This window comes from Cryptococcus neoformans (assembly GCF_000091045.1).
Source record: "Cryptococcus neoformans var. neoformans JEC21 chromosome 3 sequence".
Taxonomy (NCBI): Eukaryota; Fungi; Basidiomycota; class Tremellomycetes; order Tremellales; family Cryptococcaceae; genus Cryptococcus; species Cryptococcus deneoformans.
The window spans coordinates 1,504,996-1,532,960 of record NC_006685.1 but is presented as its reverse complement, the minus strand read 5'-3'; the positions used below and the strand labels follow the sequence as shown (position 1 = coordinate 1,532,960).

The window sequence follows — 27,965 nt, the reverse complement described above, 5'->3', positions numbered from 1 at the left end:
CGCTTAGGTCAGTGGTGGAATGGTCAACTTAAGCGTGCAAACGTATTTTCGTCAACAAGTTATATTGCCAGAGTCAGACTCTCTATACCCCAAGAAAGCTCCTATTCAATTACACACGAAAAACGATCGAGTTCGCCTACCAAATCTCTTTGTTGACCTCACTTAAAACCTAATACACCTGTCACTATGGCCGACGTTGAAATGAACGGCAAGAGCAAGGACCTTTCTTGGGCCGCCAAGTGTGCGTAATCTTGACGCTACACCCAGCATCTCTATGAATTCAATAGGTGTTATTCGCTGACTTTGTTTTGTTGGTGATAATAGCTGTCGAAGGATGGAATATCTTTGTCACTGGGCTACATGAAGAAGCTACCGAGGAGGACGTTCAGGATTTTTTTGCGGACTTTGGATCTATAAAGCAGGTCAACATGCCATTGAACAGACGGACGGGTTACGTTATGGTGGGTCTATTCCATTGAAACGCCGCATGGTTGTTTTGCATCCTGCGGCCATGACACCATCAGGCGAAATGAGCTTTTACAAGTAGGCGGAAGGGTTGGCTGACATGAGTGAATACAGGGCTATGCCATCATTGAATATAATGACCGGGAAAATGCGGAGAGGGCAATTGCGGAGGCCGATGGCACCACCTTCCTTGAACAAACAATCCACGTGTGCGTAACTTCGCCGTGCTGGTTTTGCATAAGTTTGTGCAGACTAACGGAGATAACAGCACCTTTGCATTCGCCAAGGCTCCTCAAGGAGGTGCTCAACGGAGAGAAGGCAAGGCACGAGAGTTGTCACCAACCAGAAGATAACAGGTGGATTGCTACATTGATGGAGGATCGGGCAATGTGTAGACTTACAGGAAAGAAGCAGCTATAACTCATGCATCATTGTAACAGCAGATACTTTGTACACGCTTTCTTAAAATATTCCCAGATGTTGTTCGATTTTCATGCATATGTAAGATGCGATTACAATTATATACAGGACGCAAGGCTGTAGGACTCTTCACCAGCGTGCGTGCACTACAATAATAATGATACGAGTCACAGAAAACTCTCAAGTGCTCAAGTCTGCTCCGTTGGCAAACACCAAATCGAAAATATCGGCATTCCTTTTAGCCACCAGTTCTTCTTCTTCGCCCTTCTCCGCTCCCCAAATCTCTTCTAAACTCTCGCAGATGCTCTTCAATCCAAAGAGGAATCCCATATCAGGCTTGCCAGGGTGCTTGGGGGGGAACCTAGCCATCACCATGCCCGTTGCCTGGTCAAATTGCGTGTCGTAGCCTTTACCAAGATTTGGCGGGTCAACATGATCGGTAGGAAAAGGGACAAAGTCACGTCCGGTGGTGGTATGCGCAAAGTCGACAACGCGGATATTGACTTCACCTCGAAGCCTGCGGTGTTGATGAGTGTGAGTAGATTGGTGTGGAGACCGTCCTCGCGATCGAGAACGAGAGGAGTGAAGGGCTGATTTGTCTGCGCTGCGACTTCGGCCATTCTTGCTGACCTTGTCCCTCTCAACTGTGACAGATCCTTCAGGCTGGCGATTGGAATTAGCCCAAGCCTCCTTGTCCGCTTGGGTTGGAGCCCGTTCCGTTTCCGTGATCTCCTCTTCATCTTCTTCTTCCAAAGCATCTAAAGTTTTTCCACTACTCATATGTCGGCTATAAGTGTCTTGAGTATCCTTGTCACCATCATAGATAAACAGCAAGCTGCAGCCGTAAAATCTGAATCCGTCAAGCTGGTGGATGATTGCGGCAAGATCATGCAATTTTTGAATGATGACTGGGATGTGGTCGATTAAAAGACGGTCGCCGTCCGAGAGATATGAACGGATGACACTGGTGAAATCTGGAGTTTTAATCTCTCGTCCGACGTACTTATTTTGAGATACGAATGATTGAGTGTCATTATTCCAGACCTAACAATGCAATCAGTTTGAGCAATTTAAAGAGACCCATGAGGAACATACCTGCATCCCGCACATCCTGACACCGAGTGTCCGACTGGTAGTTGCATCACATTTCTTTCTCTGACTCCTCTTCTTCAAAGGCGTGGCATCGTAACCGTACTGCCTGGTACCCATCTTCAAATCCAGCACACAAGGATGCTTCAAACGACCTGTGAGATCTTCCATGAAGATGAACAGTTCTTGCCTGGGGTTGTCATCGGGGGGTACAGATGGGGAGTTGGGCACCGTCTGCGTGGCACCTGAACGAGACTGACCGAGTCGACTTGACTCAGTGAGAGAAGATGGTGCGGACGACGGTGAGAAGGCCGGTTTGGATGGTCCGAAAGGTGGTTGATCTTCCGCCAAATGGGTTGAATGTGAGTCAGCCCTGACGGCCGTCATAGGGTGCAATCCATTTCCTAAGGGGACCTTGGCCTTGCGCTTCATCTCCAATGGCGGCTCATCTTCCACTTCCATATCAAACATCCCCCGCTCTGCAGAGTCTTCCCTGACTCGTCGTGTGTCCTCCCTTCCGGTTCGAGCACGAATAGACTTGTTTCTTAGCTCAGTAAGGACGCCACCACTCTGAGTGCGCCTTATTCCTTCACTGGCCTCTGGCGGCTCTCTCAGGTCCATGCTTCCTCCTCCGGAAAGCTGACTCCTTCCTCGTCGCCGACTTGAGACAGAGTAACTGCAATCATCTCCTTCGTCATCCGCCTCATCATCTTGCCTATGCCCTATACCTCTTCTCCTTAACTTTTTCAAGATTGTGGCAAAGACGTGATCTTTCAACTTGGTGTTTACCGTTGTGGATCCAGTTCCTCCAAATGGGTGAGGTGAGCCATGTCCGGGATGACATTCGGTACTTGAGTTGTTGAATTGGGAGCGATAAGGCAAGACGGGGCTAGAAGCTGTGTGATGTAAATGACCCTGGCGCTGCTGGAATGAGGTTGAAGGAGAAGGTGCAGGAGTGGAAGGTTCGACGTATTGATGCTCTGGTATGGCTTTCGGCAGTGCCGGAGACCCAAGACCGGACGCACGAAGATTTGGCGATATCCCAAAAGAGGATTGCCACGAGCTTCCGGGAGAACCTGATCCATATCGCAAGAACTCTTGCGACCTTGCAGACGAGGGTCTCATTGTTCTTCTTGACCCTTCTTCTTCGGAAGTTTCCCAGGGTCTACCATTTCGTCCCTTATTCTTCTCCTCCCAGTTGAATAACCAATCAGGGACGACATGCCGATTGAAATCCAAGGCTACTTCTGGAATTTCGACATGTTCCTTAGAGTGATTTGACGTGTGAGATTGGCTGGTGGCTCCTGTAATAGCTTGTTGGAGCATAGCTCGTTGATTATCCGAGCGCGACGCGGCAGCCGGGGTAGAAGGATGAGATGGATAAGGGGATGCAGCAGAGGGTGAGTCGAGAGGTGTGCTGCTTCCTTCTTGAGTAGCGCGCTGACGTCGATAATTCACCACCATGACTCCAAGATAGCGGGGGATAAACGCAAGGAGGGCTGGAGCTAGCCGTTCAACTTCTTCGTAGAATAGGTTTTCATGGCTCACAAGAGGCTAGGCTAGGGTCAGTTTTACACATGCAATCCTGACAACGACCACTCACTTTGCAGACTGCACGTCTGGTGAACTTGTAGATGCTGCTGTGGCCTCCAACAGCATGGCTAAATGGTTGTAATGGCACCGTCATCCTCTCCTCCTCTTCTCTTTCTTCACTCCCATAATCTACTTCACTCATCCAATCTCTGCCTTCCTCTTCAGGGTCCGAGGTAAACGACTCGGTGCTCGTGGTTGTCCAGCTTTCATCGTCTTCATCAAATTGCTCCTCAAGATCCTCGAATTGCTGCTGAGGCGAAGCCAACCCAGCACTTGTAGCAACAGGAGAGTGGTCAACAGGTGAGATATCGCCGCCATCACTGCTCTGCCTAGACCCACGAATAGGTAGAGGTGAAGTTGGTGCGACTGATGGCCCGACGATCGTTGGTTCACTCATTAGAGTGCTACGCGAGCTTCTGGTCTCTGCTCTCGACCTCGTTTTGATGGATGAACCTCGGCCGCTATGGTCATCCTCTTCTTCTTCGATAGCTTCCTCTTCGGGCTTCTTTTTTAAATCGACTTTTGCAGCTGCATGACTCTCTTTGAACAATCCCATCCCCATACTCCCCTTCCTCCCTTGCTTCGTTTTGGTGGCCGATCCGATCTGTTCCTTGGCTTGTGAGAGCATAATGAGAGCCTCTTTAGGAAGAGGCAGCTCTTTGCCCTCATTTCCAAGACGCAATGCTTCGCCAAAAGAAGTATTGAAATCATCACCAAGCCCAAGCTCCAGCTTCGGGGTTCTTCCATCCTTATCTTTACCCTTTTCCTTTCGGGGAAGTGAGTATTCCTTATCGAGAGAGTAGTGTGAAAGGTAGAATGAACGGTCGAGAGAGGTGGGACGTGTGGGAGCATGTAGAGAGTTGCTTCTCCCACGACGAGGTTTGTTTGGACGGGTAATGGATGTGGATAAGAGCCGTATGGGATAGCTTTGAGACTGTGGCAAGGATGAAGGGTGAGTTTGCGGTGGTTGGGTAGAGCATTCAGCATCATCATCATCTTCTTCTTCCAAACCTTCTACAGCCCCAACCCGAAGGCTGATAGTCGCACTTCCCACTTCGCCCACTTCTCGCAATGAACGCTCCCTCTCCTTCTGCCTAGGTATTTCACGTTCCTTTCCCTTGCTCATCCTGCGGTGCAAGGTCGGAGAAGCCCCGAGACTTCCACTTTCCGCTGCAGTGTTAACAATCAATCCCAGGTTTTTCTTGGGCGACTTTGATGGGGAGGGTGGGGTTGAGGACTGGGTCAGGGATCGAGAATGTGTGAAGTGAGGGTGGTGCTGGGGACGGGAAGGAGAGTGGACGGTAGGGTGGAACGGGACATGTTTGTTTGGGGATGGCTGAGGATAGGAGGGCATATGTAGTGCTGTGTTGATTTAGTAGTGCGAATGTTGAGCTGCGGAGCGTTAGCGGTGTGAGGCAAAAGAGTGGGTTATGAGGTACCTGTACTGGAAGCGAGAGTGACTGGTGTACTGATAGGCAGAGTCATGCCAGGCAGTCTACGAGCAGGAAGGTGGTCAGTATGTGGTATAGACAGTATTCGCCTGCACGTGGAGACAGAGATCGGCGTGAAAATTGTAAACGTACGAACGGTGGATTGTGTAAGGGGTTGTCACCGGGCCAAGGCGTGCGGGTGTGAGCGTGAGGGGATGTAACGTGGAGGCGTCCGCTGGCACGTTCGTGGGCGATGGAACGGGTGTGGAATGATTGTTGGGCAGTACTGTGGAATATTGATGATGGAAACGAACGAAGAAAAGGAAGAAAGAAAGAAAGAAAGAAAGAAAGTGAGAAAAGGAAAACGAAGAAGGGAGGATGAACAAAATGGAAAGCAGTCAGTCACCGGGCGCTGATTCCAACAAACAGATTCAACCTCCCACACTGCGTATGTCAAGCAATTCGCTACATCGCATCCATTCAGTCTATGTCCTACGCTACATACTCCGTACGGGCTTAATATATCTACTTTTTCAAATATTTTCGCCTGTACAATTCATCCACACCCTCCAAATAGTATGCATCGGGCCAGATGTTGTCCAAAGACCCCTGCGGTGTGTACTTGACAGCATTGTGGTTCTCTTCTCGGAGCTACAACGACAGTCAGAGTCGCTTCCTCAGCACAGCATTTCAGAACTTACCTTGAGCGCATCCACATATTCCTGACAAGGCCTCACATCCATGCTCGCCAACCTCTCCTTCAACTGCATCTTCTCCGCAATCTCCTTAGTGGAGCCGGCAACCCTCAAGGCAAAGAAGGACGCCGCACACCCCGAACCAAATGCGTACATGCCGATTCGCTTGCCAACTTCGATACCTTCAGGACTGCTGGCAATCACACTAGCCAATGCGCCGTACAATGACGCAGTGTACATGTTACCGCATCTCGCAACACAGTCAGAGCCGGGCACGACGGCAGACTTGTAGTGTTCGGCGGCGACACCAATGAAGGCTTTTTCAACAGTCTTGTCGGTGTATGTTTTTGTCTTATCCAAGGATTGAATAGACTCAGGAACGTTGGCGAATAAAGGAGAGGAGGGATTGCGCAAGTAGTCCTACGAAGTGTTAGTTGCGGCGCCCATGAGGTGACCATGATATGCTCACGTTGTAGAACAAACGAGCGTGCCCTTTTTGGACAAGCTTCCCGTACGGACTATAAAACGTCAGATTTATCCTTCATCCATATAGCCTACTCACCTATGCAAGCAAACATAGTCAAATGCCGCAATTCCCTGATCCTTGTTCTCGCCATTTGCATGCCCGTTGCCATTCACAGCAACACCCTCAATGTCGCCATTGATACCGTTGACAAACTTGTCAGCAGCATCAGCAATTTCCGACGCCTTGGTGGATACACTAGCGAGAGAAAGCTTCTTGGCAGCTCGAGCGCGAGACTTTTCGGCCTTGTCGACATAAGTAGAGTAGGCGTTGTCAAGGGCACCGAGGTAAGCGGCAATAGTCCAAGGGCCATCAACGGTGGGCTTTGGAATGTCAGCTTGGTATAGATGAGAGCGAAAGTAGACCAACATATTCAGCGGTGAGGTCAGGCTTGTAAAAGTCCCAAGTGTTGGCAATGTAAGTGCCGTGAACAGCTGCATATCACGTCACTGACTTGACACATTACACAGATTTCTGCACTCACGCTCAAGCACCAAAGGCGCATCGGGACCGATCAACATGGCACAAGCGCCCATGCCGCCGACAGGTCTTGCACCTCCCTCCTTGTAGATAGCAATGTCACCGCACATCACAATCGCATTCCTGCCGTCCCAGCTTTCAGACTGGATCCAGTTGACAGTGTTGAATAGGGCGGCGGTTGAACCATAGCAGGCATTTTTAGAGTCGATACCCTCGATATCAGTGTTGCCGGAAGCAGCAAAAAGGTCCATCAAGAGGGTCTTGGTAGATTTGGACTTGTCGATGATTGTCTCTGTACCGACGTCGAGACGACCGATTGAACGAGGGTCAATGTTGTACTTCTTCAAAAGGTTCGAAACGACAGTCAAGGCAAGAGAGTTGATGTCCTCCCTGTCAAAATTTCGTCAGATATCCTAATTCAATCGTCAAAGACATTGTCCTACTTGTCATCCGTGAAAGCCATGTATTTTTGTCCAAGACCAAGAGTGTATTTGCCTAGCCTGCAGTCAGTACACGCTCAGAAATTGGCTGTTCACAATGACCTACCCTTGCTTACACCGTCAAAGTCTTCGAGCTCATCCTCGGAGATGCACTGCCTCATATTAGCACGGCGACCGGCAATAGGACATGGAGCATGTGGACCTACCCTCTTGGGGAAGTACATCTCGATGGCGTGGATGCCGACGTTGGAAGGCCTGCTGGGTATATCAAATTGGGTCATTTTTGCTAAGTATGGTTTGGTTACGTGGATTCAGGAGGTGGACAGATTGCTTTTTAAAGAGGGTTTGGGGAGATACGAGTTTTAGAGAGGACACAATAACCAACATCGCACGACCCGCGACGACGCGCGCGATCCCGACCGATTATTATCATCGTTCGATACCCACTCCCCCAAAATAAAAACAGGCAGAGGGATTTGGGCTAAAGATCATTGGCCACAGATCCCCACTCATGCTATATCTCCAAGAACTGTTGGCTGACATGGCGAAGATGTGATCGACATATCTTGAATCATACATATCATGCATAGAGTGAGATAGAGGCACCTACAGTATTACAGAGCCCAAAACAAAACGGCTTCTCCGCAGCAGATCAAGGATAAAAGCCCAGGATAACATTTTCATGCATGTTTGACTTTAATCCATGTGACCATGGGAAAAAGCTGTTGAATGATGGTGCCCCACTTTATCAATTTATAGAAACCGAGGTAAAACCGGACTGGTGCCATCAGGTAGCCTAATAAGCCGATATAACAGATAGAATAATATGACAAATCTCTTGAGGCCATCTCGAGAAGAGAACGACAGTCCCGAAGTGTATCGTGAAGGGCAGTCGTGACTTGATACATATCATGAGAAGCGTAAGAAAAACAAAACAATCCACACGGTGCAAACTAAACTAACGACTCTAACCCTTTTATCCTACACACTTTTATACTCGTTTGCAAGTTTAGAAAAACTTGGTGAACAAGCCTTCTCTCTTTGTTGATGGCGCTTTGGTGTCTTTTTGAAGGTTAACAAGACCCTGCAGAGACCTCATTACCTATAGAAATAGACCTTGAGCTTCCTATCAAATGAAGGCTTAAGATAACTTGACATACCTGCTCTAACTTGTCCTTTCTTTCTTGCAAATCTAAATGTTGCTTGATCTTTGGGTTCTCCCTAGCAAATTTGGCAATCTCATCCCTCTGCGAGCGTTCATTAGTATTTCTGCGACGAGGCAGTGAAAAGAATTTTACACACATTCAGATCATACAAAATTCTTGAATCGATTTCCCGTGGGAATTGATAGAAGAACTGTTCCAAAAGCTCGATATTGATGAACATGGTACTCGTGTACGCGAGCTTGTCAGCCACCACGGCAAGGAATGCTTCAGGACAGAAAGTCGCCTGTTCAGGACCAGAACGGCATCGTCGAGATTTTAAAGCTTGTTGTCGGAATTTTAGGATGGCAAGGCGGTTTGAAAGGAGAAGGGCGTGACGACCTGTTGAAGTGTTAGCCGATGTCGCTGAGGAAAGATACCAAAGACCTTACCATCTACGATTTGAGCAGGCGAGTACTGATACGCATCCAGCACGGGTACAGCACTGTCATCTGCTTCACCAGCCACTCCACTCAATCGTCTCCTTCTTCTTTCCTCCTCCCATTTCTCCAAATCGCCCACATGCCTTATCAGACCTCCTAACTTTCTTGACCCTCCAACCCTGCTCTTAATCTCTGCAAGCTTCGCATCACATCTCTTGATCTCTTCTGCAAACTTCTCTTCTGCCCTGTCTCTGCCTACCGCCCATTCTCGGTCATCGACTTCTACTTCGTATTTGTATGGCTTGATACAGTTTTCTACTTGATCGGCGGTGATGCCCATACGCTCACGCAGGATGGCAAGGGAGAATTCAGTGATACGGTCGGTAACGGATGGATGGAAAGTGAAAGGTTCACCGGTAGCAATAGAGTCGATCAACTGCCGCAAACCGTCAGCGACAAGGGTTGTAGAGTCGCGACCAACGCCAGACTTGGTGAGAAGCGAGCTCGCCGTTTCAAGCTTGTAGTTCCAATACGGATCCAAATCCTTAGCAGACAGCTTCCTGTCATCAGCTAACTTGCCCAATTCCGCAGCTCTTGGATCGTTCCAATACAGTTGCTCCAAAATGTTCATCAACTTGTCGTCGAGCATATCCTTGAGCTTGGCGCGGACGGCAGGTTTGGTAAACTGCGCAGTGTACTCTTTGAAGCGAGCTTTGAGGGCATCGATAGTCTCTGCCATGTAAGACTCGGACGTAATACGTCGATCATTATATTGGACCTTAAATTGATAGCTAGCCTCTTCAAGCTCGAGTTGTACGGCATTAGTAATACCATGCAAGCTTGAAGCCATGCTCGTTTCCAGCACATCCATGAGACGTCGACGAAGAGTGTCGGTACCGAACATGAGCTGATCGTGCTTGAAGTGCTTGGAATTTTCACCACCGAAGAATTGTTCTTCACGCTTAAGCACGGCGCCTGTAACATTCGGAGACTCTCTGTCGCCCATAAACGACCTTATAACACCTGCAGTAGGGGGAGCCTTGCAAACGACACCGACATATCCTAAGTGAAGGGGATACCTATCACCGCGGATAATCGCCGCACCCTGTTCGGGTGGCACCAAATCCATCTTGGTCACTACACCGATTGTCCTGGTGCCCAACGGATCAACCCTTCTGCTTGCTCGTAGAGCTGGAGAGTTGGCCAAGTCAACATCGGCGGCACAAACGGCAAGAATGATGTTAGGCTCCCGGATGTATTTGTCACATAGATTTGAGATCTTGTCCTTGAGCTCTTCCGGTTGATTCATAGATGAGATTTGGATATAGCCTGGAAGATCGATAAGAGTCAAATCGGGAACATGGGGTGAATGGATTTGCAAGTGGATAGGATCGTCGGAGACGGCAAGTTCAGGTGGAACAGAGAGGTTGAGGTCGGTAAGAGTTTTCTGAATCGTAGCGAACGAAGTGATCTTGCCCATACCAGGCATGTTTGGGAAGACGCCGTACTCTGCGGGGGTCGTGGATGAGGATGCAGCGTTAGCGGGAGTGTTGATCAGAGTTAACTCGATAGGGCGCCGAGTCACCATATTGTTGCCCCTTATTATAGTTAGTTGCAAGTCTTCTTGATTCTGAGCGTACTCACTTGGGTAAGAACTCGTGTCCGACAATGGCCTCGAGAACACTACTTTTTCCAGAACTCTGGCTTCCAATGACGACAATGGATGGCAACTTGAGAGCATCGCTCTGATCCACGCTCAACAATACCGAGCGAATCTCGATGAGCTTCCTTGTCAATTGCAACAAATGATGCTCATCCCCACCGCCAGAGCTGAATGGGTCGCTCCTCTCCTCTTCTGCCTTTGCAACAGCCGCCGCACCCACAAGTCCTATTAGAGCCTCCTCACCAGCTGGCCCACCATTGTTTGGCTCCCCTGGGCCTTCTCCTGGCCTCCATTTTCGCTTCCCTTCAGCACCGTTCCCAGAAGACGTCTCTTGATCTCGGCTGAACTGTGAAGTGAAAGCATCCCACCAATCTTTTGTCCCTTGCTTTAACGCATCTGCAGTACCTTGTACACCTGACGCCGTGTCTGAGAGAGAGCCTTGGATAGAGAATCCAAGTTGCGAGGCCGAGTCATAAGCTGATGATAGCTTGTCTGTCACATTAGACAGAATCTCCGACGTTGCGTTACGAACACTTTCCAATTTGTAGTTCGCATATCCCACTCCACCAGCGCCTATAGCTGCGCCATAGAGAGGCACTCTGAAGGCTCTAGCCATAGCCCTGGGTATGGACGAGAAAGAGATTGCTCTGACATGAACTTGTCTTGCTGGTGGTGTTAAAGATAACCGAGCGTGGACAGAAGGCCGTGTGCGATTGAGGATGTACGGCCTGGCTGTGGGAAGCCGGCGGAGGATTGTTTTTGCTGAAGACATCAGTCGTTCAGAATGTCATAGGTGGATTCGTTGGCCGAACTGTCTTGTGTATAAGACGAGGAAATTTATGGATGCAGACGAAAGAAGAATATTTCCCACAATACGGTGCTCCATCTGGTGGAGGAACGATGACGGGTGGCAACGGCAACGGCATTAAGCCCGACGGAACCAATTTTTTCGACATTTGTTGTTGTTCCACCAACACACCACTTTACGATTCCACAAGAGATCCTCCCTATAAACGTACAGTGACGAACGGGCAGGCAAAGATTGCGCAGGCAACAGAGCTTTCGACTTTCATTGCTGTCCCAGAACTACATTGAAGGATGGCATCTCGCCTTGCCTCCCTCACCCCTTCCAAAAATGCTCGATCAAGGGGTTCTCCTTCACCCTCCCCTTCTTCGGTGCAGTCACCACTAAGGCCGACAGAGACAACACACCACCGCATGCTCAAGCTTGTAATAGGTGAAATCAAGAATGTTATAAGGAATTGGGATGAGATAGTGATTCTTGAAGGGTTCAAGTCTGCCAAAGGCTGTGTGGATGAGGGTACAGAGATGGAGTGAGTGCTGCACACATAATCATAAGGCTGTCGGCTGAAGTGAGAATAGCAACATTATAGATGTAGAAGAACGGCCAGAGAGGGAAGAAGTAGGGCCTCATTTATCGTCTTTGTATAATCACCGGGTCAACTTGCAATTGACCATTAGTAAACTTGCAAGTCAACTTTCAATTCATTTCGTCATTTGGGCTGACTGCTGAGCAGGATAACTTCCTCGGCAAACTGTGTCAGCTTGTCGATCAAGCAGAGAAGGTGCTTCTAGGGGCTTGTCAAAGAGAGACATATGATTTTGTATTTATCGAACCATTATGGCTCACATGGACTCTAGAACATTTCGGTGAGCTCATTCTTCATCTCACTGAAAGCTTCATCCTGACTTCTGATAAGTTAACACTATTTCCTCCCTTATTCCTCATCACACCTATCATTTGGCCGAGCTATCTGTTCTCGCTTCTACAATTCTCGACCCAGCAACCGCGTTTGATGATGCGAAATACGCTTTAGAGGCTTGGCGAGATCTTGCGACAGGCGGAGAGAGATGGGAAGCAGTCCGTGAATGGGAAGAGCTGGTCGAGCTGGAATTGACCAAAGCAGAGGAAGAGGAGGAAGAAGAAGATAACGCAAAGGGAAGGAAAAAGCGGCGGTGATAGTTGTCAATTCGAAAAGCGAGCTATCGCGAAGAGGTGTTAGAGGACACGAGTGGTTTGCACTTGATCCAACATGACAGAAGCCTGTAAGCATCGGCCAATATTGCAACCATCCTGCAATATGCTACGCTGCAGCTAGTCAAAGGGCCAGCTTATGCGTTATCCCCCCTGTATATTAGAAGGCAAGGACATTATTACTGTATGCATCCACATCAAGCTTCTGCCGTCATAGCTACGTTTGAGGTGTGCTGAGAGTACCTCTACCAAATTCCCAAGCTTTTCCTACAAGTTTTATTTTACAGTCGTCCCATGTACAAATGAGTCTTCCTCCTCTTTTGCTCAACTGTGTCCCATTGAGTACAGTCGTGAGCGGGCTGTCGGCAAACTTTTTCGGGAGAAGCTTGGCAGTCAATGGTGAATTTACGTAGTACCCAGTGAGATAGGCATGGGCGGATCCGGTCTGCGATTTCAAGGTAAGGGTTTATCGCCTTATTGAGTTGTGTTCCAGTGGAATGTGCTTACCACAGGATCCTCTATGACGCCAAGTCCCGGAGCAAAAACTCTGGAATTGATATGCAATTGATCGTCTGGTTGCTCCCTTGCAACTTGAGTAACGATGATCATGCCGTCGGAAAAGGCCAGCTGCAAGGTACAAGTGGATCGGTGAGATAAAGCGACCCAATGCAAGGCTGACCCACCAAATTAGCTTCTGAAGCTTCTACTTTTGCCAAGTCAACTTCGGGAGCCAGAGAAACAATAACGGAGCTTCTCGTGCCGAAAGCGAACGGTGAAACAGCAACAATCTCTTCCTCCTTTACTCCAAAGACACTGCTCACCTTCCTGAGATCTTCTTTGGAAGACTTTCCGTCAAAAGCTTCGAGGACATTCTTGGGTAATGAGGGAAGGGTGATCTCTACTTGCTTGCTTTCGATCTTCCTTGCGGTAAGAACGCCGGAGAAGCGGGTGGTAAATTCGATGGTTTCAAAATCAGGATTGATAGAGAAGACCGCCTGAGATGCTGCCAATGTGGCATGTCCGCAAAGTGCTACCTCCTGGAGATAAAGATTTTATTGGCTTCCATTGAAAACATTGAGCATGGATGGGACGAACTTCTTCGGGAGTAAACCACCTCAAGCCATACTTGCCAACGCAGCCCTCACCATTGCCTTCGAGTGGGATAAGATAAGCCGTTTCAGCAAAGTTGAAATCCCTAGCCACTAATGTCATGAACTGTTCATCAGTTGACTGAGGATGGGAAGCCGAGTCAAAGAAGACGACAGCCGCTTGATTGCCTGAATGGAAAGTTGGGGCGAAGGCGTTGAGAAGGTAGAATGGGAGTGGAGGGGAAGTCATATTGGCTGTGCTGGGAAGCTAGTATCCTAAGGCGAGGTATATATATAGTTAGAAGCTCACATCTCACGTCAGGATCGGTAAATAGCGTAGCTTGCGGCTTCTTGACGCATGCGATCGATAGTCTTCAGGCACAAGGCACGTCATAAGCAAAAATGGGTGATATCATCACTTTTTCTTCTCGTGTCTTGGCGACAAAACGTCACAGCTGGGATCTCTCGCTCGCACCAACTGCCATAATCAACACATCCAGTACTCAAGAGGCCAAAGAATGGCCCCCTTAGCATTACTTACACCTCTCGTAGTTCGTACCCTCCTCACTCTCCCTTTTCCCCATACTTACTTCCAGCCGGACGAATTCTACCAAGCCCTCGAGCCAGCACATTACCACGTCTTTGGGTATGGGTACCTCTCTTGGGAATGGCGAGACCTACCTTTGGCGGAAAGTCTCGCTCATACAGACGTGTCAGAATTGCATGGAAAGCTGTGGGGTAAATTAGTGGCAGTGGCAGCCGGTGGCAGGATGAGGGGCTGGGCTTGGCCTGGGGTCTTTGTAGTTATCTATGAGGTGTTGAAGGGATTGGGATTGGACAGAGGTCGGTTCCTTGTGAGTGTACATATCTGGGATATTTTCTGTATATATATCTGATGCACACCTCTAGACAATGGTACCTCGCGCTGTAGGCATAATCATTGCCGCTCTCACAGACTACTACACTTATTGCCTCTCATCAAAGCTTCTTGGGCACGGATCTGCTCCTACGGCTGTAGGTTGAGACGGCGCAATGGGACGAAGCATGATTGCTAATTTGCGGAACAGCTATTTCTGTCATTGACTTCCCTTTTTAATGGCCATCTTCTCCCGCGATCCCTTTCAACCTCGCCTGAAACGCTCCTTACTCTCATGGCCTTATACTACTTTCCTTTCCCTGCCCCTGGAGTGCCAGAAGTCTATGGTCTGCAAAATGTTACCAATTTGAAGCCAATAGGAGCAAGTAAAAGTAGAAGAGAAACAGAAGGAGGAGAGAAGGAGTTCATGAGAGTGGAAGATTCTGACAAGAGTTCTTATGGCGTGAACGACTTGGACTACGTGGTCATAGATAGAGCACCACCGTTCGTAGTGGAGGCGCCTCAGTAAGTCATCTGGACTCATGCCATTGGTAGTACTAATAAAACTCAGGCACAAAGATAGACTAGTCTTGTCCATCTGTCTTGCAACTCTTGCTCTGTGCATTCGTCCTACAATGTTGAGCCTATGGGCTTTCCTCGGTGCAAATCTTTTATGGCGTCGCTTCCAATCAAGTGGTTTGCAGAGTTTGATTGGCACCACGGCATTAGCCATGTCAAGCATGTAAGTTTTGAATCGCGCGTTATCCACCCCCCCCCCCCCCCTACTGATACAATTGAAGCCTCTGTACTGTGGCTGGGTCCACCGCCATCGATTACTTGATGTCAGGCCGCCTCTACGTTCCCCTACTCACTTTCATCTATCAAAACGTTATTGTCAATATCTCATCATTTTACGGCTCGACAGACCACCTCTATCACCTTGTCCAGACTCTACCGATCATGCTTTTCCCGCTATGGATCTGGTGGGCCAAAGGTTTTATTGCGTGTATTTTACCCGCCAGTCTTTTACCGGCTCAGCTCAACAAGTTTGACAAGCCAAAAGGATTGAAAATCCTGGCCAAAGCAATCAGCTTTACAATCGCCGTTCTCTCTCTCAGCCCTCATTCCGAATGGCGCTTCCTTCATCCTCTCCTTCCACCTCTTCTTCTTTACACCATCCCGTCTTTCTCCATCTCGTATACTCCTACTGTCCTAGGGGCATATTACCCAGTCAGATCATTTCGACAATATCTGCGCATGGACAAGGTTCCATTTTACGTCATCCTACTTTCAGGGATCGTGCCGTTCATCTATCTAAATGTTTTCCATGGCGCAGCGCAGGTGGAAGTGATGAACATCTTGAGAAGGGGGGATTTAGGGAATGTGACTAGCCTCGCCGTCCTGGCGCCTTGTCATAGTACGCCTTGGATGAGTCATTTGCACAAGGATATTGAAGGATGGTTTTTGACATGCGAGCCTCCGGTGGGGTGAGTCTTACCGTGTTGAACAATACAAGTCTCGTAAACTACAAGTCTCGTAAACTGACAGTCCATCTCAGTGTGGATGCGAAAATGCATAGGACCCAACAGGACTGGTTTTACTCCAATCCAGTCCAGTACCTTTCTTCCGTCTTCCCATACCCTCCTTCTCAACTTCACGACATTTCTTACGCATCTTTCAGCAAGACATATCCCTCGCACATCATCCTCTTTGGCGAGCTTCTTTCGCGACGAGGCATCGTCTCTGAAACGGTGTTGGAGACGGGCGAAAGTCAGCCTGTGATAACCACACGGGAAGGGGATGTGACTGGGGAACTCGAGAGCTTGGGTTATCAAGAAGTTTGGAACGGGTGGAATGGTTTTGATTGGGCCCAGGATGAAGAAGAGAGGAAAGGAGGTGTGAGAGTATGGAGGCTGGCATGAGGTCTGAGATGGCTGCAGGCTATTTGACACGATGGTTGTACTATATCTTGGAAAATGTGTTTGATGTAACGATTCCTTTGTGATCAGCAGATGGCGATGATACATTTATTGAAAGCCGACGAACAAAAGTGGGAAGAACATGTCGCAAAAGACATGATTATCTCGCTGGATTGTTTTTAGTAGATACGTCATATTGGTTGCCATCTTTCAAGGTATCATCACAATATCGATCATACCCTCATCCCCGACGATTGACTTTTAGCGTCCCTTGATCCACAATAACCAGTCTCATCAGGCCTTGCTCTCGTTTGTTCTCTTCTGTCCAAGCGCGCCCCGCCTTTTTCTCTCTTTTCGTTGTCGACTTATCATTCTATGCTGCAACGAAAGAGCAAGAGAGAGAAAATTGTGGATAATTTGCTCAAACGACATTGAAAATCTTGACCGCCCTCCTCTCTACCATTTCCTTCCTTCTTGTTGACATCATCTTCAGAGTGGCTCACCACCGCTTCAACAACGACAGCCTCGACGCTCAATATGGAGCAGGATTCAAGTAGGTAATCGTCGGTAGCGTGCGGTTGATAATCATTGAGTGGTTCAGAGAGAGACATTGCAAAGACAGGCCAGGGGCTTATTAACCGTGTTGGAGGGAAAGAGAAAATGTCCATTTGTTTGACGACTCGGACGACTTTTCATGAGACGTATATACATGATTACATCCTATCGTAATTCCGTAATGATGATCATTCTTTGGTTTTTGTGTACTCGCCTTTTTTTGGTGATACAGAGTAATGTAGATCCCAACAACATGACATAAGCTACCGCTTTTTTTAATCCTCGTCCTTGTCCTGGCTCTCGCGCTTGGACCAATCCAGCCAGCTTCCGACATAGTTCCTCACGCTCTTGTAGCCCTTATCGTTGGCAATCTCGGCCGCAGAAGCGGAACGCCTGCCAGAACGGCAGAAAAAGATGATGTTCTGCTCGGGCTGAGGCTTGGGGAAGGCGAATTCCTAGATCCAAATGTTACATTTAAACGACTTGCGCCAGGACAGCTAGCTGCTTGTAAGAGTTTGACGTACCCTTTGGAAGTCTCCGGGGTTAGAGTGGGAGTCCAAAGCCTCTTTGAGCTTGGACAGGGGCAAGTTGACGGCAGAAGGAATAGACCCAAGAGCGACCTCGTCAGGCTCCCTCACGTCCACCAAAAGGATATTCTATACAGACGGTCAGCGACTGCGGTGGCCCGGCCTGCTGTCAAGCACAAAACGCACATCAGTAGGCTGCTGGGTAATGGGCTTCAACTCCTCGTAAGTGACGATGGGGTCCTTGGCCCACTGCGAGGGCTTGCGGTTTGCAGCGTCATACCTGGCTTGGGAGACGACCATCCTGAGAGGCTGGGCGGTGGAGAAGGCCCTTTTGGCGGGGAGGGGAGCTCTGAGTCGAGCAGAGGAGGCGAGGGTGCGGAGGGAGCGTTGGGCGAAAGTACGAGCGAAGGACATGACGGGGTAATTTATTCTAATTTGCTGATGAAGAAATGTTCGGCCGGAGGAGGTTTGAACGACGAATACGGTCCTCGATTCCCAAAGATGCCGAGCACGTCATATTGGTCGGGATTAGCGGGAGCAAATGGGATTAGAAAGTGGGCTGGGAGGTTGTAGTGAGGTTGTAATAGTGGTCGTAATGAGATTGTAATGCGGTCGTAATGAGATTGTAATGCGGTTGTAATGATTGAATGATGAGTAATGGCTGTGGAATAATCCACGTCACGCAATCTTTTTCGCTGGTCGCAACGTCCACTTCTTGTTTTCGTCTTCCGGGCTTCGTGCACCAACCGAAAAGCACGCCGCCGCCATGCCCTCCCTCCCCGCCCGCCTCCTCGCCCGCCGCGCACTGGCCGCCCCGCGCATCCCGCCCCGCGCCTTCCACCACGCCTCCCGCTCCCTCGCCCCGCCCGAGCCTTCCCTCGTCCCCCCGCCCACAGCCCTCTCCGCGCTCGCATCCCGTCTCTCCCTCAGGCCGTCCCCCGCCCTCCAGTCCGCCCTCGTAACATGTCTCACACATCCCTCCTTCGTTCCCGCCGCACAACAGGACAGCGAGCTCCAAGCCGGCCCGGGAAGCGCCGCTCCGGCAACGAAGGAAACCAACGAGCTCCTTGCGACCCTCGGTAACTCTCTCCTCGGCCTTTTCGCCTCGGAGCACCTCTCCACCATTTATCCGTACCTCCCTACAAAACCTCTCCAACAAGCCGTCACCGCCTACGTCGGCCCGGCGTCGTGTCTCTCCGTCGCTCGTTCGCTTGGTGTCGCTGTCCAGGGTGGTGGTAACACTGGTTTACCAGGATTAGGTGCTGGTTCCAGCAGTGCGGGTGTTGCTGTTAGATGGAGCAAGACTGCGGTTGCCGAGAGGAACTGGAGAGATACTAGGGGCGAGGCTGCCCAGGGACCTTTGAAGGTGCCCGTCGGCAAAAGGTTCAGAAAGTACATCAAGCAGGAAGATCAGGACGTTACCGTTCAGGCGCGAAGGGAGACACACGAGGATGTGGTTGCCAGCGCAGTGCGAGCATTCGTCGGACTGATCTATCAGGAACAAGCAAGTCTTATGATCCATAATCACGTTTCTGCATCTTGCGCTAACTTTCCTTTTTTTGGTAGGGTATCCATGCCGCGCGAGCATTCACCCACGCCCACTTCCTTTCCCGAGCTCTTGACCTTCCTTCTCTCATCACCCCCATCAATCCTATGCAAGTGCTCTCCTCTGTTGTCTCCTCCCACCTGTCCGCTGCCGGCGTCCCCGCTTCCTCCTCTCACACCCTCATCCAACCACGCTTACTCGCTTCCACTGGTACCGCTTCCCAAGCGCCCCTGTTCCTCATTGGCCTATTCTTGCCTTCAGGTATCAAGCTCGCCGAGGGACACGGGTCAAGTAAAGCCATGGCTCAACATCGGGCGGCTGTGAATGCCCTGCAAAGTATTTTCTTTATGCGTGGCGATCAGGACGGTGCGCAAGTATTAGGTATCAAGGGTTTGGGCAAGCCTGTTGGAGAGTTTGGGGAAGGCTTACCTTCTTCTGCGCACGAAGAATGGGTGTTTGATGATGGTAAGGTTGTGAAGGGTGAAGAAGAGAGGTCATTCGAAGGTGTGGAATGGGGAGGCAAGGAGGTTTTGCCAGGGAGCAGACGGTAGATTATATGCATATATCATGTTTTGGGTATCTTGAAGGCAGTATGGGTATATAAAAACCCGTTTTTTAGCCGAGTCATTGATTTGAAGTAGAGGATTGGTCGACTGGCTCGTGGGCCAGCGCAGCGATAGACGTTTCCAGCGATTGTATTCTGTTGGTCATTTCATCCACTACAGCGACAAAGCTTAGTGTTGTTCCCGCTCTGCATCATTTATTTGAAGCAATAAATTCTGGCTCACTTTGTTTTCTGCCAATGGTTTCACATGAGTATTTATCCAAAAGGTGTTACGGCCAAGTAAAGGCCAGCGTTCAACTTACAAAAGCTCGGCACTCTTCTCATCGACCTGTTTATTCAGTCGATCCACCATCTTATCGACCTCCATCATTTCGTCAGTCTATATCTTGGACTAGGCTTCTTGATCTCTCCAGAGTGCTTGCTTGCTTCTTTTGCTTTGCCTAACGTTGTGCCTTTGATTGGAAAATGAACTCACAGTTTCGCCTAGTTCTCCCATAGATCCAGTTGACTGATACTTGGAACTCCTGATGGAGCCCAGCCTGGATAATGACGAGTTGGTCTTCGCGGCAGACATGGTATGGCTTGTAATTTAGCGTGAGCAGAGGAAAGAGTGATTGTAATAATAGCAGACACAATGCACCGATTGATTGGCGAACCGCAACCGCCCGCCGGAAATGCAATGCGACGTTGACCGTGGCGCGTAAAATGTTTTGGAAGCGACGCGAGATTGAATAACGAAAAGTAATAATAATACGTTTGGGTGGTGCGTAATAATCGACGTGTGGGCTGCCTCGAGGCTGTCTCACCGCTCCTATTCAGAGAATGATATGCACGCTTTCCCGAGAAGTTGCAGATGTACAGCTGCCCATCTCCACCATTCCAAATACATCCCCAGCGGCTAGGCTTAAAATGCTGAGTTCGCCTTTCGCCCACCACCCATCGGCTATCGCGGTATCGGCCAAAGCCGGGTCCGGCCGGCCCAGTAAATCATCATCTTATCAATCGCCATCTCCCCCTCGCTGGTGCATTTATCAGCAACGACAACGGCTCTAATTCACTATCCCAAGGGAACACTGATCCCCTGCGAATCCTATCCTATAGACCATAGACAATAGAGCCCCTTATGCCATCAGGCGCAGTCACCTCGGAGCAAATCCGTGCCTCTGACATCGGCACGACCATCCTCAAAGCCGGCGGCTCAGCAGCAGATGCAATTATAGCTACCGTCCTCGCAGTCAACACCCTCTCACCTTATCACTCTGACATAGGTGGTGGCGGGTTTGCCATCGTGAAAGAACCTGGCGATTCTGGACAAGTGAAGTGTTTGGATTTCAGGCAGTGTGCGCCAGAGGGAGCAACGCCAGAGTTATTCAAGACGAGTAACACGTCGACATCGGTGGGCGGGTTGGCAGTGGCTGTCCCTGGAGAGCTCAAGGGCCTGGAGGAACTCCACAAGGCGTATGGGACCCTTCCATGGTCTAGACTGTTTAAAGAGAGTATTGAGTTGGCGGAAGGGGGAATGGAAGTGAGAGGCGATCTGTATGATGTGAGTCCTCCGTCCCATCGCACCCGATTTTCTCTAGCTCATGACTTTGCTTACATAGTTTATCACGCAAGAAGCCAATCCTGCAGGGTCTAGCAACATGAGAGGCACATGGATGATGGAAGATCCCACATACACATCTTTAATCACAAAAGATGGTCAAGCCATCCCGATCGGGAGTATTTGGAAACGGCCAGAGTACGCAACGACTCTCCGAAAGATTGCAGCAGAGGGAGCTGCCGCGTTCTACCAAGGCGAGATTGCGGAAGGCCTGGTGAAAGCTGTGCGAGCCCGGGATGGTGTGATGACAGTAGACGATCTGAAGAGTGAGAAAGTCATCCAATACCTCTCACGAGAGTGTAAGCCACTGCTGATTCAATATATATAGATTACAAACTCAAATGGCGAGAACCTCTTTCTACCAAGTTCAAGGATTATACTCTATATGCGCCACCAGCCCCCGCTTCGGGAGCCATCTGGCTCTCAGTTATGGGAATGCTTTCCCAATTTGAACCCGCAGGCTACGGCTCCGTTACTGATTTGCATCGGTTGACCGAGGCTCTTCGAGTACGTTTTCCAGTTGTTAATTCGCTGAAGGAAGCTTTCTCTAAGACATACCTGTAGCTTGCATATGGCCAAAGAACCGCTCTGGGTGATCCAGCCTATATTGACGGAGTGGAGGAGAAACAGCGAGACTGGTTGACAGAGAAAAGAATCAAGGCTAGGGCAAGGATGATTGATGAGAATCACACCAAAGAACCCGACTACTACAAGCCGCCCAAGTAGGTCTGTTCTATATATTCCCAATCTGCTCAATTGCAGTAATGCTTATTTTTTATATACAGAGTGGCCCTCGATTTCGACAACGGCACGTCCAACATTACTGCTACAGACTCGTCTGGTCTCACCATCTCCATTACCACTACCGTTGGCCTCGGATGGGGATCCAGGATCATGGTACCCGGCTACGGCTTTGTGCTCAACGGCTCCATGGACGATTTCTCGGTCGAAGGGAGGCCCAATGGTTTTGGCTACGAGCCTCAAGTAACAAATTACGGTAGGTTGGATATCTAAAATGCGACTTTGACAAGCTGTTGATCTCAGTGGCTATGTAGTTGCCGGAGGCAAACGTCCACTTTCATCCTCTTGTCCTTACATCATCACCAACTCTACCGGCAAGGTCATCGCCTCCGGCGGAGCAGCAGGTGGCAGCACCATCATCTCTTCCAACGCCCAAGTAGCTCTTTTCGTCCTCGTATACGGGTTTTCAGCCTCTCAGGCCCTTGCTGCTAATCGTCTACACAACCAAATCTTGCCCAACGTCACAAAAGTTGAGCGAGGGTCCAACGTAAGAGGTGTTCGAGTTGAAGGATTTAGTGAAGAACAAGTTGAAGGATTGAAACAAAAGGGCCATGTAATTGAGTGGGTAGATAAAAGCTTCAGCACACCTTGTGTTATGGTATGGACAGATGATGGCTGGGAAGGAGATGGGGATCCGAGGAAACATGATTCAGGCGGAAGCGTATATCATGAGTAGTCTGTCCAGATCCAGCAATTTAACGAGGAATACTAAATAATTCCCCAATGCATCACAGACAAGCTCTACAAACAGTACAGGTACAAGTGCTCAAGCGATTATTACCTTGTGTCCGTTACCTGACTTCATATTTTGATACACTCTAAGACTGCTCTACTTGCTGCCCAACCTGTTTCTGCACTTGCGGGGGTTCAGATGGCGGTATAGCCTCCCTCAAGAATCCAGGCAATACTCTCTCAATCCTCTGTGCGCTTTTCTCCCAAAGGCCCTTCTGGTCTCGTGTGCGTTCATCCGGGCTGCCGGACGACGGAGGGGGGATGAGAAGATTCGATGAGTGCATAACAAGCACCACATTCTTCAAAGATTCGCTTGCTTCGTTCTGAGACACCCGTAAGCTGGATCTAGATATTCATGAACAAGAAGAGACACACCAAGAGATCCCGTTCTCCACGCATAAATCTCTCCAGCTTGTCCAGTACCCTCACAAAAAGACCAGTCACGGCCTCACTGCTTCCACTTTCTACGAGTCTGACGACATACTGCAGAAAGATTTTGCAAAGCAATGTAGCGGCCTTTAGCCTTGTTTCTGAGAGACCCTTGGGGTCACGTTCATACACTTGCGGCTTCAGTAACTCTTCTAGCACCGGAAAGAGAACCCTGTCGAACACAATAGGAAGGGTGGACTCATTACCCAACAAGATCTGCGGAGATAATAGGAGGCGCTGGAGGTAAGTAATGGCCCGCTGACGGATGTCACGACAGCCATTGATGCATTGCTTGCCAATCACCAGGAGAGGTGGTAGCCAGAAGGTGTTGAACGCTAACGATTCTCTTAGCCCCTAACCAAGAAATTCATTCAATCGTACTCACCTTGCTGCTCTTCCAGATTATTTGACGCCATAAGGGCGGGTATAACGTTCCTGAGCTCGTATAATGAATCCAAAGCCGCTAGACCTCGCTCAACTGTCGGCCCTCTATAAACTCATCAGCCCAAGGATGTAATATCGTCGAACAGATCACTCACAAGCTTCCAGATTGCGGTCCCACTGATGATCTCCTCTGTTGCTGCTGCCTTCCCGCGGCTGCTGCTCCGGCCTGAGTGGCAAATTCATCCAACAAAGCTACTACTCCTCCATAATTGTCCACTGTCAAACCCGTTCCCTTGCCCTCCCCAACATTTTCACCTTCTTGCTGCTTAGGTAAAGCTGCCATCTTTTGCACAATTGCCAAAGTAACTTTACTGGCTTCGGGATGGGCAACAGTAGCTCTGAAAAGGGCGATAACAAGGTTCCATTCTGTCTGGGATTTGATGACGGTAGCGTCTTTCTCAAGGACCAGAGCTACGCCAGCCATGAGCTGTTCGGAGACAGCGTTGAGGACTGTAGAAGGAAGAGAGCGTAGAACATCTAAGGCGATGTATAGTTGATCTCGTAGTTCAGGCTACGGCAAAAAATGTAAGCGTTGATTCACAATCTCGTGACAAACTTAACTCACTTGCTCGGATACGACCAGACAAAGACGTAACAAACCAACGACAGCTCGCTCGATGAGCAATACACTATAGGACTGCGCTGAAGACAGAAGTTCAGAGATATATTCAAAGATAATTGGCCTACATTAAGGTCAGCCTGTGCTTCCCACTCAATGATAGAAATACTTACCAGGTTTCGGCAATGTTTTGCTTGTTTCTACTGGCAAGGCTGACCATCATCTCCAGGTGGAAGACACAAGCTGGATCATAAGGCAATTGACCCTCAAACCTGGGCGAGATCACAGGTGACCCAGTCTCGACCCGTTGAACAGTGCGTGATTTGAGTTTATCAGTCGTGCGACTCTCTGCTAACGCTCGAATAGCGCGAAGCGCGGGGATAAGAGCATCTACAGGAAGGTTCCTGTCTGTCGTCAGTGTCTAAAGTCATTCAGGCAGGAACGATTACTTACAAAATCTCTGCGTACAATTCTTCAAGCTTGCACGAGCTTAAACAATCTACCGCCACCAAAGTATTCTCTACGTCTTCTTCACTTGTCTCAACCACCACACCTTCCGAGCCGGTCCCATATGGACTTAACAGATAGCTGGATAAAGTTGAGAGTAGACCTCCTTCTGGCCTTCTATCTAGTTGGGCATGCGGCACAGCAGTCTTCATCGGAATAGTGGACGTGCCCGCCAAGAAATCTTCCATTTGGAGCATGCGTGCAGGTAAGAGAGAATGAAGAAAGAGAGTCTGAAACATTTCGAAGATCTGGTGCCATCCTTCGCAGATCGCTGAGCCGTTACCGTTAGCAATGGTGAAAAGAACGACCGTGGCGAGTTGTGCGCGATAGCTCTGACCAAACCTGATTGATAATGGCGAGACCGTCAACGATTGCCCCTCTTTTTCAACCACTGGATAATTTGACATCTGATATCCTTCCTCCGTATCGTCCAACAAACCAGTGGCACTCGATAATGACTGGACGATAGTGTCAAACACGTCAGGAAGATGGTAGTGAGAAGCGAGAGAGGCAACCTGTCGGAAACCAGTGATGGCTTTTTGAATGACGTGCTCGTCTCCAGCAGACATGGTGAAGGCATAGGCGATAGAAGAAATTAGTGGACGCCAAGCAAGGCCAAACATGTGCTCATCGAAGATGGAAGTATTGCAAATGACCATCGGACCTAGACACCTGTCAACGGAGGTCGAGGGTAAGGAGGGCTGGGACTTACCTGATGTACGAGAGCGCTGCATTAATGTTTTCCAAGCATATTCAAAACCATGTTGACCGGCGTGCTCTTCTGGCAAAATGATCTCTCTCTTTCTGATAGATTCATGAATCCCTTCGAGATATGCCGGATCAAAGTCCTTGCCGCCATTCACACCTCTGAGATTCTTTCTGTAGTCCTCAACTGTCATGCGTTTCTATTTCTGATGTCAGTACCATGCTCAAGTAGGGAATTGTAGAAAGACATACTCTATTCTGTGGGTTATGCAAGTCTGTGTTCAGCATGATCACTGAGTACGCCAGCACATACACTGCATCTTGATCGGCGATCTCTGGTGGAGAAAAGGAGAAGAAATGCTCCGCAAAGGTTTCTGTGATTCTGGCGATCGGCTGTGCTTCACCAGGCAGTCTGAAGGTTTCTAGCAACTCTCGCATGGCATCTGCAACGCTTTTACCAGAAAAGTTGAACAAGCCGATGTAAGCCTTGAGCAAGCCCAGTTGGTCGGGACGTGAAATAAATTCGCCCAAAAGTTTCTTATCAAGACGGGAGCAATGACGAAGGAAACGAGCGATAGCCAGATGACGCTTTTCTTCGTCGGTACCCTCGTCGGCGGGATCAGGAACGATGATGCCTTTCTCTTCGAGGAATGAAAGACCGTTCTTGGGTTTTGTGTTGAACAAGGCAGCACCAGTGAGGATGACAGCTTTGCGCCCTTTTGCTTCTTTGAGACTGGCGGTGGTCGGGGCTTCTGAGGGCCAAGTCTCATCGCCCTGTTCCAATCTATCGGCCATGGATGACACAAAAGCCAAGAGAATTTCCAGTGATAAAAGCTGTGTGCTATCGAGGCCTTCAAAAAAGTGACTTGATCCGTCACTCTTTGGGGGGCCATGAGGATATACTCCACGTGTTAAGAAAGCTATCAGCCTCTCAAACAAGTCTTCACTATCCGTCGAGCAGTCAAAGTTGACCCAGCAGTCTACCATGAAGCTTGGACGCAATGCGACTTGCGTAAGAGAGTCAAGCATGAGTTCTCGAGTTTCATTGGGGACCGGAGGAAGAAGGCTGACGGGTTTAGGAGTTGAAGCGGGGCTGGAGGACTCGATGGTGGAAGCATCCGCTACAGGGGTGACCCGGCCTTCGGTCTTCACACTAGGCGTACTAGGGCGAGAATCTGATCGGAGATTCAAAAACTGGGGAGGAAGAGGAGCAGGATTTGAAGGTGTGAGACGGTCAATGAGGTAAGAGAGGAACAATTCAAGTTGAGGTCTGAGGTGGGGGAGAAGGGTGGAGAAAAGAGTTGACGTAGTGCGGAGAGATTGAGCGAGGAGAGATGGCGAATCGGCTCGGGTAAGCTGAGCCATGGTTAGTGGTGCGGCAAATAGATTGAGAGGGAAACATACCTGGAAAAGATACTTGCATCCTTCGTCCGTTACACCTTCCCTCAACTCGGGCCAGTTACCTAGACCTAGACCTCCCACTTCCAGGGCAGTATTAAGAATAGCAAGGGCCGAAAACCTCATCGAGTCTGTATGAGCTTGATCGTTCGGGTCCAGTAAGGCAATAAGGACTCTAAGGAGCTCTAGAATAGTAGGAAGTCCATAAGGCGTGAACATTGGGGTGTTCACCTGAGGCTCTGTCGGTTTCTCCTCCGATTCAGTTATCATCTCATCTTGCTTCTCTTGTTTCGCGTCCGGATGTTCCTCCTTCTGTCCGACAGACTCAATCTTTTTGCTGCTTACCTTGATTTTCTCTTCATGGTGTTTCGCATCTTCCAGCAGCTTATCCACATCTTCTTTTTGTAATCCTTTTAAGCGCCTAAAGGCGCTCGTTACAATGTTTTGCACACAGCTCTGAGCTGTCGCTCTAACTCCTTCACCGAGACGTGCACGTGCTAGCATACCGAGCCCTACCTCCAAAAGCTCACAGACACTTTCGTCGCCCATATGGTCGAGGAGATTGCCCATTTGCACGGTGCCTTCGGTCGTCGGCATGGCCATAGGAATGACCAATGACTCGATCACCCGCAAAAGTTTCAGTAAAACGAGCTCATCTTGTTGGGGAGACGAACTTGGGAATCGGCAATGGGAAATTGCCGAAGTGATGTGAACCAGAGCCAGCTGGAGAGGTGTGGATGGGGAAAAGGTTGTGGGTACGGGCGTAAGGTAGAGGGGAAGAACGGCATTGATTATGGAGTAAAGGGAAGTTAAAGCGAGGGCAGTGATGGGCCCGGAAGTTGAGGATGACCTTATCAATGACAAAAATGGAGCACACAGGTCTATAGGTGCAAGCGATGTAATGTCTACCTCATCGTCAGCACACAAATTGCATCTACCGAGTATTATTATTCTTACCTTTCACACCGCCAAGCAGTCTTCTGAGCTCCACGAACCCATCCATAAGGTCGACGCTGTCTCCCGTATCCAAGCTTGCTCGACCTCGCCTGCTACCTGCTCCCGCGAGGCCATTGTTTTTGCTCCTCAGAGACGGTGGAAGGGTCGGGTATGAGCCGTAGGACGTCGAAGATGAGGCCCATCTCTGGTTCCTGCGCATGGCAGAGGTGACGGACTGCACCTCCTGAAGGAGAAGCGTCGTCGGAGGGAGGTCTGTAGGCGGCATCATCCTCCTAATGACTGGAGATGTGAAAAGAGAGTTGTTATGTTCATATATATCTCTCGCACCATCTTCGCTAGATACACGCCTCGTCGACAACACACAGTTTAGGTACGGTTACGTAATACCTTTATCG

General features: G+C 49.4%; 12 protein-coding genes across 12 annotated transcripts; 5 read left to right on the top strand and 7 right to left on the bottom strand.

Moving 5' to 3' along the window:
- The first annotated feature begins 45 nt into the window (after positions 1 to 45).
- On the top strand, positions 46 to 909 carry CNC05100 (RNA binding protein, putative). The gene is made up of 4 exons (XM_569809.2): positions 46 to 241; positions 325 to 461; positions 580 to 674; positions 734 to 909. The coding sequence occupies exons 1-4, from the start codon at positions 187 to 189 to the stop codon at positions 816 to 818; spliced, it is 372 nt and encodes a 123-aa protein (XP_569809.1). The 5' UTR covers positions 46 to 186; the 3' UTR covers positions 819 to 909.
- Positions 910 to 921: 12 nt separating this feature from the next.
- Positions 922 to 5,353, bottom strand: CNC05090 (hypothetical protein). The gene is made up of 5 exons (XM_024656838.1): positions 5,151 to 5,352; positions 5,007 to 5,062; positions 3,578 to 4,959; positions 1,981 to 3,528; positions 922 to 1,929 (listed from the first exon to the last, which is right to left on the bottom strand). Exons 3-5 carry the CDS (start codon positions 4,919 to 4,921, stop codon positions 1,066 to 1,068), a joined length of 3,756 nt encoding a protein of 1,251 aa, XP_024512480.1. The 5' UTR covers positions 4,922 to 4,959; positions 5,007 to 5,062; positions 5,151 to 5,352; the 3' UTR covers positions 922 to 1,065.
- Positions 5,354 to 5,453: 100 nt separating this feature from the next.
- CNC05080 (hydroxymethylglutaryl-CoA synthase, putative) lies at positions 5,454 to 7,487 on the bottom strand. Its single transcript, XM_569805.1, has 9 exons — positions 7,342 to 7,487; positions 7,242 to 7,287; positions 7,139 to 7,190; positions 6,700 to 7,085; positions 6,585 to 6,649; positions 6,255 to 6,538; positions 6,162 to 6,210; positions 5,699 to 6,112; positions 5,454 to 5,648 (listed from the first exon to the last, which is right to left on the bottom strand). Exons 1-9 carry the CDS (start codon positions 7,414 to 7,416, stop codon positions 5,523 to 5,525), a joined length of 1,497 nt encoding a protein of 498 aa, XP_569805.1. The 5' UTR covers positions 7,417 to 7,487; the 3' UTR covers positions 5,454 to 5,522.
- A 534-nt stretch (positions 7,488 to 8,021) lies between these two features.
- On the bottom strand, positions 8,022 to 11,238 carry CNC05070 (dynamin GTPase, putative). The gene is made up of 5 exons (XM_569803.2): positions 10,365 to 11,238; positions 8,730 to 10,318; positions 8,438 to 8,679; positions 8,296 to 8,382; positions 8,022 to 8,237 (listed from the first exon to the last, which is right to left on the bottom strand). The coding sequence occupies exons 1-5, from the start codon at positions 11,153 to 11,155 to the stop codon at positions 8,145 to 8,147; spliced, it is 2,802 nt and encodes a 933-aa protein (XP_569803.1). The 5' UTR covers positions 11,156 to 11,238; the 3' UTR covers positions 8,022 to 8,144.
- Positions 11,239 to 11,361: 123 nt separating this feature from the next.
- Positions 11,362 to 12,576, top strand: CNC05065 (hypothetical protein). Its single transcript, XM_024658452.1, has 4 exons — positions 11,362 to 11,717; positions 11,767 to 11,872; positions 11,922 to 12,054; positions 12,105 to 12,576. The coding sequence occupies exons 1-4, from the start codon at positions 11,482 to 11,484 to the stop codon at positions 12,362 to 12,364; spliced, it is 735 nt and encodes a 244-aa protein (XP_024514308.1). The 5' UTR covers positions 11,362 to 11,481; the 3' UTR covers positions 12,365 to 12,576.
- Positions 12,557 to 13,769, bottom strand: CNC05060 (conserved hypothetical protein). Its single transcript, XM_024656837.1, has 4 exons — positions 13,475 to 13,769; positions 13,063 to 13,416; positions 12,887 to 13,006; positions 12,557 to 12,824 (listed from the first exon to the last, which is right to left on the bottom strand). The coding sequence occupies exons 1-4, from the start codon at positions 13,715 to 13,717 to the stop codon at positions 12,597 to 12,599; spliced, it is 945 nt and encodes a 314-aa protein (XP_024512479.1). The 5' UTR covers positions 13,718 to 13,769; the 3' UTR covers positions 12,557 to 12,596.
- A 156-nt stretch (positions 13,770 to 13,925) lies between these two features.
- Positions 13,926 to 16,336, top strand: CNC05050 (GPI anchor biosynthesis-related protein, putative). Its single transcript, XM_570024.2, has 6 exons — positions 13,926 to 14,321; positions 14,377 to 14,481; positions 14,535 to 14,848; positions 14,895 to 15,065; positions 15,124 to 15,810; positions 15,882 to 16,336. The coding sequence occupies exons 1-6, from the start codon at positions 13,986 to 13,988 to the stop codon at positions 16,243 to 16,245; spliced, it is 1,977 nt and encodes a 658-aa protein (XP_570024.2). The 5' UTR covers positions 13,926 to 13,985; the 3' UTR covers positions 16,246 to 16,336.
- A 134-nt stretch (positions 16,337 to 16,470) lies between these two features.
- On the bottom strand, positions 16,471 to 17,786 carry CNC05040 (endoplasmic reticulum protein, putative). The gene is made up of 3 exons (XM_569799.2): positions 17,511 to 17,786; positions 17,322 to 17,453; positions 16,471 to 17,252 (listed from the first exon to the last, which is right to left on the bottom strand). Exons 1-3 carry the CDS (start codon positions 17,736 to 17,738, stop codon positions 17,073 to 17,075), a joined length of 540 nt encoding a protein of 179 aa, XP_569799.1. The 5' UTR covers positions 17,739 to 17,786; the 3' UTR covers positions 16,471 to 17,072.
- Positions 17,787 to 18,079: 293 nt separating this feature from the next.
- CNC05030 (hypothetical protein) lies at positions 18,080 to 19,446 on the top strand. The gene is made up of 2 exons (XM_569797.2): positions 18,080 to 18,828; positions 18,891 to 19,446. Exons 1-2 carry the CDS (start codon positions 18,091 to 18,093, stop codon positions 19,419 to 19,421), a joined length of 1,269 nt encoding a protein of 422 aa, XP_569797.1. The 5' UTR covers positions 18,080 to 18,090; the 3' UTR covers positions 19,422 to 19,446.
- Positions 18,710 to 20,079, bottom strand: CNC05020 (expressed protein). The gene is made up of 4 exons (XM_569795.2): positions 19,911 to 20,079; positions 19,738 to 19,796; positions 19,659 to 19,666; positions 18,710 to 19,589 (listed from the first exon to the last, which is right to left on the bottom strand). Exons 1-4 carry the CDS (start codon positions 20,007 to 20,009, stop codon positions 19,495 to 19,497), a joined length of 261 nt encoding a protein of 86 aa, XP_569795.1. The 5' UTR covers positions 20,010 to 20,079; the 3' UTR covers positions 18,710 to 19,494.
- A 346-nt stretch (positions 20,080 to 20,425) lies between these two features.
- CNC05010 (protein-glutamine gamma-glutamyltransferase, putative) lies at positions 20,426 to 22,585 on the top strand. Its single transcript, XM_569793.2, has 6 exons — positions 20,426 to 20,981; positions 21,040 to 21,304; positions 21,367 to 21,545; positions 21,603 to 21,760; positions 21,824 to 22,035; positions 22,094 to 22,585. Exons 1-6 carry the CDS (start codon positions 20,559 to 20,561, stop codon positions 22,513 to 22,515), a joined length of 1,659 nt encoding a protein of 552 aa, XP_569793.1. The 5' UTR covers positions 20,426 to 20,558; the 3' UTR covers positions 22,516 to 22,585.
- CNC05000 (golgi-specific brefeldin a-resistance guanine nucleotide exchange factor 1 (bfa-resistant gef 1), putative) lies at positions 22,528 to 27,866 on the bottom strand. Its single transcript, XM_024656836.1, has 11 exons — positions 27,571 to 27,866; positions 26,620 to 27,518; positions 25,468 to 26,571; positions 25,223 to 25,415; positions 24,457 to 25,174; positions 24,177 to 24,407; positions 24,010 to 24,127; positions 23,540 to 23,955; positions 23,386 to 23,489; positions 22,947 to 23,335; positions 22,528 to 22,894 (listed from the first exon to the last, which is right to left on the bottom strand). Exons 1-11 carry the CDS (start codon positions 27,836 to 27,838, stop codon positions 22,658 to 22,660), a joined length of 4,677 nt encoding a protein of 1,558 aa, XP_024512478.1. The 5' UTR covers positions 27,839 to 27,866; the 3' UTR covers positions 22,528 to 22,657.
- Between the last annotated feature and the right edge of the window lie 99 nt (positions 27,867 to 27,965).